We start from the raw sequence: 9260 nt of genomic DNA on the forward strand, positions 1-9260 counted from the left end.
TCTCCCTCCCCTCCCCCCCACACCCCTGAGACACACACATCTCGGGGTCTCTTCTTCTTCCAGGTCTGGGGGAACGGTTTGTACAGCACCAGCTCTTCCCTGGTAAAGACTGTAATAAACACTTTTTCTCCTTGTGTTGAAGGTTCCTGAAAAGCACTAGAACCAGCTCCATTCCCACTGCCAAGGCAAGCTGACTCTCCAGCTAGCTGTGCCAACAGTCCCAAGGTGGACGGATGTGTTCTAGGGCTGGAACACAAGGTGTTAATTGAGAGGCTTTTGGTCAGCTAACCATTCCCTGCTGTATATTGGCTGTAACAATCTTCCACATGTTAATTTTCACAATAATCACCATCTTACGACTTTTGTTACTGAGCAATGTTTTAAAGTATTTGATTGCCAGGAAAAACCCATAGGATGTTTCACATCCTTGAAGAGAAAAACTAAGTTTTGTATTGTACCAAAGTATTATGGTTCTGATCTTTTTTAAAAAATATTTATTTGGTAACACTTTATTTATTTGGTTGCACCGGGTCTTAGTTGCAGCAGGCAGGCTCCTTAGTTGTGGCATGCATGTGGGATCTAGATTGAAACCGGGCCCCCTGCATTGGGAGTGCAGAGTCTTAACCACTGCACCACCAGGGAAGTCCCCTTAAGGTTCTTATCTTAAAGAAAACATTAATAGCTCAATGAATAATAGTCTCCTTGGACATGACTGTTGAGAAATGTATTCATGTTGATATTACTTTTCCTTATAATTTTTGATGTTGCTGGGATTACAAGTTATATAATATACTGCTTAGAATCCATTCCCCATTCTCAAAGGGGAAACTGTCTTCTTGTTCTTGACTTGGAATCGGTGGCTTCCAAGCCCACTCTTCCCAGCAAGACTCCCCTCAAGGCCCCAGATTTCCCCTAACAGCTCCTCTGCTGACTCAGAAACCCCGCTGGGCCACACTGTCCAGGTTAGGACCTCGAGGGCTAGGTACTGGCTGGGGGAACATCCATGAATGAATTGCACTCAGGGCCCTTGCGCAAGTCTCCTCCTTCTCTGGGTCCCCAATTCCTCCTCTATGTGACAGGGGTGGTGCCGAGGGCCTCTCAGCTCTGACGGTCAAGGGCTCGCCTGTTTTCTGGTGGTCTGGGATGGGTCTGCCTGCAAATGGGGCTGGACTTGGGCTCCAGGTGGGCTTGTGTGCAGGGGACCATCACAAGTCAGACTCCTGGTGCCATCCATGGTGGGACCTCATAGCGGGGCAACTGGGGGAGAGGGAAATAAAAGGCAGAGGGCCAAGGCAGGTGCCGGGGGAGGGGTTGTTCCTAGAGGAGAAGGCAAACTTAGAATTCCTTGACCTCATAAGGAAACAGCTTGGATCTGTATGGGGAGGGGTGGCATGGGGAGGACAGCCTCTGGGACAGGGGCCAGCACTGCAGAAGGCTTGGAGAGGTACTGGGGAATCTGATCTTGCCAAAACTGCAAATTCCAGGAGGCCAACTCTGAGCGGCCCAGAGCCCAAACGCCATCTCCCTTCCTGCTCTGAGATAAGCAGCAAGACCCTGCCCTGCCCTGGCCTCTGCCCCCTTGTACTGCCATGCATGTCTGGGGCCCTCATAGTTTGAGAGACAGAGCAGGCCTCATCTTTACTCTAAAACCCAGCCTACAGCAACTTTTCTGAGGGTCTTTGTGTGTGGTCAAACCAGGGCCCTATCTTCTCTCCACCCCAGGAGCGAACCTCCATGCAGAACTGGTCTGTGACCCTCGCCAGCTGGGCCAGCCTTCCTGCCTGGTCTTCTCCCAGGTACCAGCCGTCATCTATGAGAACCTCCTCCCCAGGCTCTCAGTTCTGGGAGGAGCACTTCAGTTCCCCCACACTCCATCAGCTGCCTTTGTTTAGAACGTGACTGTCATCTCCTTCCCAAATTCCACAGGGCAGCTCTTTACTGACCAAGCCCCTCACCAACTCCTGGTGACAGTCCAGGCTCCCCAGCAGGCCTTGGCAGCCTTCCGTGGTTTGTCCCCTTCGGTCCCCTGGTCCCCCTGTCCTGGGGGCCCGCTCTGCACTACCACGGCCCTGAAGCCCACCAAGACCCAGGCGCTCAGAGCCCACCAAGTCTTACTGGAACCCCGGAGCAGGTCCCTCTGAGTCTGGAAGCCCCCACCCCCGCCCCCCCGCCGCTGCCTGGCTGCTGGTCACACTGGGCTCAGGGGCCATTCCGACAGGAGAGGAAGCCCCTTCCGCCCCAGGTGGACAGCTGGTGGGTGAGGCGGGCACTCGCTGTCTCTGCATGCATCACACCGTGCCCTGTGCCAGCGCGCAACAGCACGCTCGGGCCCCTTCCAAGGCTGCTGGCTCCTGGAGTGCCGATGGCCTCCTGGCCCAGTGCCCCATTTCCTCCCGGGTGGAGCGGGGAGGGAGCGAGGCGGTGGGGACCGGCGGGGCGCAGGTGCGCAGGCCAAACCCTGCAGAGCGGGAAGGCGGGCTGGGGCAGGGGGCCTGGGGGTCTGGGGGGGCGGCCTAGGGTCCGGGCCCAGACCCACGCTCTCCAAGGTCTCGCCCTTCAGATCAGGGCCCTTCCCGCTGCTGCTGTTGCCGGGGCGGCCGGCTGGGGCGCGGCCGGGGAACCCCAAGCGCTGGAGCTCAGCTGAGGGTGGACAGCAGGCGGGCTGCGGGGACCGGGCTGAGTCCACGGGACTCAGGGAGGGCGAGCCCCAACCAGCGCGCGGCCCCGCCCCACTTCCATGTCCTGGCCGGTTTCTGCCGGTTCCATGGCCACAGGCCCCGCCCCTCTTCACTTCGGGCCGGAACAGGCCGGCGAGTGACGTCTTGGCTCGCCGACCCCGCCCCGCTCCCAGGTCCCGGCGGGTCTAAGCTCGTCCCCCTCGCGCGCAGGCCCCGCCCCTCGTTCCCGTCTTGCCCAAACTCGCCAGCGTGTGACGTCTCTGGGCTCGCAGGCCCCGCCCCCCTCCCGGACGCACAGCCCCACCCTCTCCCACGGCCCGACCTGTCCTCGGCTCTTCGGCTCTAGCGCGCCCTACATCCCTCTTTCGCCTCTAGCCAATCCCCGCCCATTCCCAGGGCCCGACCGCTCTGCGCCGGGGGCTCCCCGCGTCCTGGCTCCGCCCCGCACAGCGCGCGCGGCCCGCAGGGGCCGCGGTTGGACGCGATTGTGACGCAGGCGTGACGCAGGCGTGACGCGGGCGTAGCCGCTCCCGAGGCGCTCGCGCTGCTCCTGTCGCGCTCTCAGGCAGTCGTAGCTCGGCCTATATCACCAGGCCCGGGCCACCCCCAGGCCTCTGCCGCCCGCTGCCCGCCATGGACGACTACGCGGTCCTGTCGGACACCGAGCTGGCTGCCGTGCTGCGCCAGTACAACATCCCGCACGGGCCCGTCGTGGGTACGCGGCGGCGGCCGGCCCCGTCCCCGCGCTTCGCCCCGCGCCCCCTTCCTTAACCCCTCTCCGCGCCGCCCCCGGTCTCGCGGCCCGCGCCCTGACCGCCCTGTGCCCCTTGTCTGGCCAGGTTCCACTCGCAAGCTCTACGAAAAGAAAATCTTCGAGTATGAGACCCAGAGGCGGAGGCTCTCGCCCCCTAACTCGTCCGCATCCTCTTTCTCCTGTCGGTTCTCGGGTGAGGCCCCCGCCCCACGGCTCCACCTGGCCGCCCTCGGGGACAGGGTTTGGGAGGAAGGGGTCGCGAGGGTGTGGCAGGGGCGCTGGCCGGGAGGGGCACAGGGGAAAGGGGAGGTGAACCTTGGAGGCAAATGGCCCTGGCCCCTCCCCCATTCAGACTTAGATTCTGCGTCCGTGGACTCGGATATGTACGATCTGCCCAAGAAAGAGGACGCCTTACTTTACCAGAGCAAGGGTAAGGCAGGGGTGGGGTGGGCACCCAGACACCTTCGTTCCAGTGTCAGGGAGAACCTGAGATCTCAACCCCCACCGTCCTGCAGTAGTCCTGGAGGGGAGAAACCGAGTCACAGGCCCCCAAATGGGATTCAGATTAGGGCCATCTGGCCAGGTGGGGACACCGTTGCTCCCTCTTCCCCGCTGCCCCCCTTCCCAAGGCTATAATTATGACTACTGTGAGGAGAGTTACTTGACCACCAGGACTTACGGGGAGCCTGAGTCTGTGGGCACATCCAAGGGCTTCCGCCAGCCCTCGGCTTCACTCCCAGATGCTGACACCTTTCACCACCAGGTGAGCTGGCTCTTGGGCACCCTGTACTTGGGTACAACCTGAGGGGGTGATTGTGGGGTTTGGATAAATCAAGGGGGCCACTGGGTGCAAATGGTGGCTCCGAGAGCCTCCAGGGAGAGGTGGGGTCAGCAGACACCTGCCGGGTCAGGGCCTTTTTGTGGGGGGCTGTCAGAACTGTTTGACTAGAGTGCCCGGTACATGCCCTGCACCCTTGCCTGGGATCTAGGTTTGAACTCTCTCTGAGAATCCTGCGGCAGAAAGTAGGGTGTAGGCAGCTGGCACAGTCACTTAGCAAGTGGCAAGGCCCCACAGACATAAGGCCGGGAACCAAGAAGGGTGCTGGAGGGTGGCAAGGCCCAGGCCTTGAAGCAGTGTTCAGAATAGGCTGGCAGGGAAGTTTGGGCTGAGGGGTATGACAGGGCCACGCTGACCCTGCCAGCCAGTATCCTTACCCTGATTCACTTCTATAGGTTCACGATGACAATCTTTTCTCTTCTGAAGAGGAGGGCAAGGATAGGTGAGTAGTAGGGAGGGCGAGGGACTGGGGCTGATTCTGGGCTCAGGCCTTCCCGGCCTATCTGCTCCCCTCTTTGCCTCAGGGAACGCCCCGTGTATGGCCGGGACAGTGCCTACCAGAGCATCGCACACTACCGCCCTGTTTCCAACGTCTCCAGAAGCTCCCTGGGCCTGTCCTATTACCCCACCTCCTCCTCCACCTCTGCCGCGTCCTCGCCTTCATCTCCTCCTTCGTGGCTCGCCCGCCGTGCCATCCGGCCAGAAAAGCGGGCCCCTGGGGCTGCTCTGGGCCAGGATCACCAGGTCCCACTCTGGGGCCAGATGCTCCTGTTTCTCATCTTTGCTGCCTTCCTGTTTTTTGTTTACCACTGCATGCAGGCCTAGGATAGCGACCCCTTCCGGGCGGAGCCCTAATGCTCTGGCTTTGTGGCTTGGGGCCAGCTGCTCTTGGAAGTCCTGGCTGACTGCCTTAGCAGTGTTTTCTGGGGGAGGGGGGTTGGGGCTTTTCTGCGTGTTCTAGCTTGGGGGTACTGGGACAGGGGCAGTGTTTGCTTCCCCTGCCTTGTCCTGTCAGGGAGGCAGCAGGCCTGGGCCTCTGCAGCATGGTGGGCCTGGACAGGTGTTCCTCTGGAGCCTCCTGGCCCTACTTGCCTCTGACCCTTAGGGCCTAGGAGGGCAAGAGCCTTCTCCTGGAGAGGAGAACATGGGTGTCATCATTGCATGCCTCCTGTTCATTGTCACCTCATTGGGGGGGATTAACCAAAGGACACCGTGACTTTGTTTTCGTGGACAATAAAAAGACCGTTTATTTTTAACGTGTGGGCTCTTCCCTTTAATGTGGGGAGGGGTTGGGCTGCCCCCTGCTAAGGCCCTCCAGGCCTTGGGCCTCCAGAATTGCCATCTGGCGTTGTTGGTTCTTCTTTTCTTCCTTTGCGCTTGGGGTAGGGATCACATGCTACCCATGGACATATTTGTGCTTTGCTTTTGGGGTCCACTCCCTGACTCGTTACCCAAAGCTCTTGTAACTACTCATAAAAACAACTGTCACACGGAGAACCCACTTGGAAATGCAGGCGAGGCTGCTTGCACGTTGTCAGTTATGGGTGTTTAACTTTCCAGCGGAGGCCAATCTTGGTGTCCAAGGGTGGGGGGATGAAGAGGAAACGAGGCATCTGCTTGGTGAGCCATTTCTGCTGGAAAGCTGATTGTTCAATGCTACAGGAGAAGGCTCTTAGTACTCTGGAATGCTCCATCACCTTTCGGTAAACCAGTTCCTCACCTGGCTATATTCTTTCTTATTGCCAGGTTTTCTGCTGTGGGTATTTCATAATTTTCAAAGAAGGAAACCTAGGGTAGACTGCCACAAGAGGCCGTGCGTCCTGGCTCTGCACTGCCAGTAGAGGGCAGTAAAGCGTGGAGAGGCTGGCTCCGTGTAAACAAGCGGGACTCGGAGGCACCACAAGGGCTACCTCGTTGTGTGGGGGCCTAGCATCAGTCCCTCTCACCTCTGACCGGCTCCTTGCTACAGGTGGCAGGACTTGGCAGAGCCTGGCCTCTCACCTGCATGTACACCATGGGCTCCTGAGCCTTTCGGGGCTCCTGAGCCTTTGGGGGCTCTTGGCTGTCTATGGCTGCATGGTGAGCTTTGGTCAGGGCTGGGACTGGAACCATCCTACCGAAGCTCCTGGACATTTCTTTTTGATGCATCCTAGTCTCCCCATATTTTTTTCTTGGGCGGGTGTTTTCTTAAAAATAACACAGGGCTTCCCTGGTGGTGCAGTGGTTGAGAGTCCGCCTGCTGATGCAGGGGACGCGGGTTCGTGCCCCGGTCCGGGAGGATCCCACATGCCGCGGAGCGGCTGGGCGCGTGAGCCATGGCCGCTGAGCCTGCGCGTCCGGAGCCTGTGCTCCGCAACGGGAGAGGCCACGACAGTGAGAGGCCCGCGTACCGCAAAAAAAATAATACACACCTTTTTGTGCATTTAAAATAAACAAAAAAGAATGATGGGACTTCCCTGGTGGTCCAGTGGTAAAGAGTACACCTTCTGGGACTTCCCTGGTGGCGCAGTGGTTAAGAATCCGCCTGCCAACGCAGGGGACACGGGTTCGATTCCTGGTCCAGGAAGACCCCATATGCCGCGGAGCAACTAAGCCCATGCACCACAACTACTGAGCCTGCGCTCTAGAGCCTGCGAGCCACAACTACTGAGCCGGTGAGCCTAGAGCCCATGCTCCACAACAAGAGAAGCCACTGCAATGAGAAGCCCGCGCACTGCAACAAAAGAGTAGCCCCCACTCGCCACAACTAGAGAAAGCCCACATGCAGCAACGAAGACCCAACACAGCCAAAAATAAATTTATTTTAAAAAGTCCACCTTTCAATGCAGGGGACACGGGTTCCATCCCTGCTGGGGGAACTAAGATCCCACATGTTGTGGGGCAACTAAGCCCGCGTGCCACAGCTACTGAGCTTATGCGCCTCAACGAGACAGCCCACGCACCCTGGAGCCCACGCCACAGCTAGAGAGAGAAAAACCCGCACGCCGCAATGAAGAGCCCGAACATCACAGTTAAAGATCTTCTGTACCGCAACTAAGACCTGACGCAGCCAAAAAATATATATTTTTTAAAAAATATTTTTAAATATATACAAAAAAGGATGAAAATATTGCTTCTAATTTTCTTACCCCTCCCACAGGCTCAGCCTCCTTTGTTTGCTGCAAGCCCCTCCCACCTGGATCCCCCAGCACCCAGCCAACTGTGGCATGGACTCCCCAGGTCTCCAGCTTCTGCCCCTTGCCATCCCAGTGCAAGAGCTGAGACTTGTTTGCTTCATGGTGGGTGGTGGGCATGGGCAGGGGGTGCTGCCTTCTCATTGGTGACAATAAGGCCTGATGGTCAGATCAATGAGCCTGAATGGGGGTGGGGGTACAGAAGAGGTAGTCAGGTTGCCAGTGCACCAGAACTCCAGGGCGGCATGGTGAGACATCTTGCTTCAGCAACGGATCCCAAATCAAGTATGTTGGGAAGAGGGACCAAGCCTGTGAATGCAGCTCCCCCATAGGCTCTCACTACCTGGCACTGCTGTTCAGCTGGAGCCCCACCAGGTCTTGGCGGAGAGGCAAGTGGAGCCTAGGGACGTGGTAAGGTTGACTCGCTGATACCCTGTGGAGTAGCTGGGGCGGAGAGGGACAGCATGGGAGCAAGGGGAGCTGGGCTTGGGCCCTCCCAAGGAAGGGGAGAGAGATGGCGTGGCCTCCGGGTGGAATGGTCCTCTCCAGGCCTCAGGTCCTTGATCTGTTCCAGGAAAGAGGAGGAGGCTAGGTGTGCTTGGCAACCACTGTGGTGTCTGAGAGAAGAGAGGAAAGAGTCCCCACCCAGGTGACATAGTCTCCCTGTTCTCATTCATTATTCCCCAAGGGCAACCACATCCATTGATCACCATGCAGCAGAGAGAGGGTGTCTGCAGGCTCCTGAGTGGCTTCAAGCTTCCTGCCCCAGGGCTCTTAGACGCCCCCCTCCCGAAGAGTTGTAGCTCCCAAGGGCTCTGGACCGCCCCCAGCACTCCCCTTCAGGCTTGGCCCCACTTCCCAGGGCTCTGAGACTACCTCCCGCGAGAGCTCTGAGGGGCCCAGCTGCCTAAAAGTCCCCCGAGGGCTCTGGAGTTCCATCACAGGGCAACTGAGGACTTCCATTCCCCAGGGCTTAGGCCATCCTCCCTTCCCCCACCAAGGGCTCCAGTGGTGCTGGGAACACAGCAGGGGGCAGCAGCTGCCCAAGGTTAAGGGGACAGTGACTCCCCCTGCTGTGTAGGTGCCAGCAGAGGGGGGAGGGAATGGTGGTGGTGGTGGTCCTGCCAGGCAAGGAGGAGCCTGGATGATGCAATGGAGCTGGTTGCAATGGACCTGGATGCGTGGCTGCTGCCAGAGGTCTGAGCCGCATCCCTAGTGGAGCACAGAAAGGAGGGCCCTGTGGGTGGGGCAGGGGGGTGGAGCCAGGAATCCTAGCTCAGGATCCTCCCACCCTTGACCTCCACCCCCTTGTCAGGTCCAGGGTAAGTAGCAGACAGTGTTGGGCAGACCTAGGTCCACCCCTACCTTGACCCCCACGCTGTGCTGGAGCTAGAGATGGTGGCTACTGGGCTGGTCCCCACACTGCAGAGGACAGTCCATCCAAGAGAACAGTCCAAGGGGGGCACAGCCTGTGGATCCACGACGATGGACCACCCCAGGCCCTGAGGGTCTAAAGGACAGGAAAGTGCCACTGTTACTACCCCGGGGGCTGGCCAGTTGCCCTAGGTTCAGGGTGGCCATCGCTGGAGACTCTACCCCTCCCCCCAGGGCAGACAGGACTCAGTGAAAAAAGTCAGGTCCCGCCCCCTGGCCCACCACTTCTCAGGCCATGCCTGCTGCTTGGGGGGTGAGGGGGGCAGGTACACTCTGGAGGCTCTGGAAGCTGCTCAGCTGGAGAGCTCCAGCCCCAGTTGAGGGGATAGAGGTCCTCCCCAGGCACCGCCTTCTCCCCTCGGCCCACCAGGCGCCCCTCCCGC

At 59.0% G+C, this 9260-nt stretch overlaps 1 protein-coding gene across 2 annotated transcripts; it reads left to right on the forward strand.

The window, feature by feature from the left end:
- Window positions 1–3208: 3208 nt before the first annotated feature.
- Window positions 3209–5511, forward strand: EMD (emerin). Of its 2 annotated transcripts, none has more exons than XM_029239941.1 (6): window positions 3209–3393; window positions 3518–3625; window positions 3785–3862; window positions 4062–4195; window positions 4666–4712; window positions 4759–5511. In XM_029239941.1, the coding sequence occupies exons 1-6, from the start codon at window positions 3312–3314 to the stop codon at window positions 5093–5095; spliced, it is 786 nt and encodes a 261-aa protein (XP_029095774.1). In that variant the 5' UTR covers window positions 3209–3311; the 3' UTR covers window positions 5096–5511. The 2 variants fall into 2 exon arrangements, with proteins under 2 accessions (XP_029095774.1, XP_029095775.1); XM_029239942.1 differs by having other exon boundaries at window positions 4795–5511.
- Window positions 5512–9260: the final 3749 nt, after the last annotated feature.

Source organism: Monodon monoceros, unplaced genomic scaffold (assembly GCF_005190385.1).
Source record: "Monodon monoceros isolate NGI ecotype Baffin Bay Population unplaced genomic scaffold, NGI_Narwhal_1 Super_Scaffold_22, whole genome shotgun sequence".
Classification (NCBI taxonomy): domain Eukaryota; kingdom Metazoa; phylum Chordata; class Mammalia; order Artiodactyla; family Monodontidae; genus Monodon; species Monodon monoceros.

What these genes read in the sequence shown, in the direction of transcription:
- EMD (XM_029239941.1), top strand. Translation starts at nt 3,312, where the DNA reads ATGGACGACTACGCGGTCCTGTCGGACACCGAGCTGGCTGCCGTGCTG. An exon ending in CTTACTTTACCAGAGCAAGG is followed by an intron (nt 3,863 to 4,061) that starts GTAAGGCAGGGG and finishes CCCCTTCCCAAG; the next exon opens with GCTATAATTATGACTACTGT. An exon ending in GAAGAGGAGGGCAAGGATAG is followed by an intron (nt 4,713 to 4,758) that starts GTGAGTAGTAGG and finishes TTCTGGGCTCAG; the next exon opens with GCCTTCCCGGCCTATCTGCT.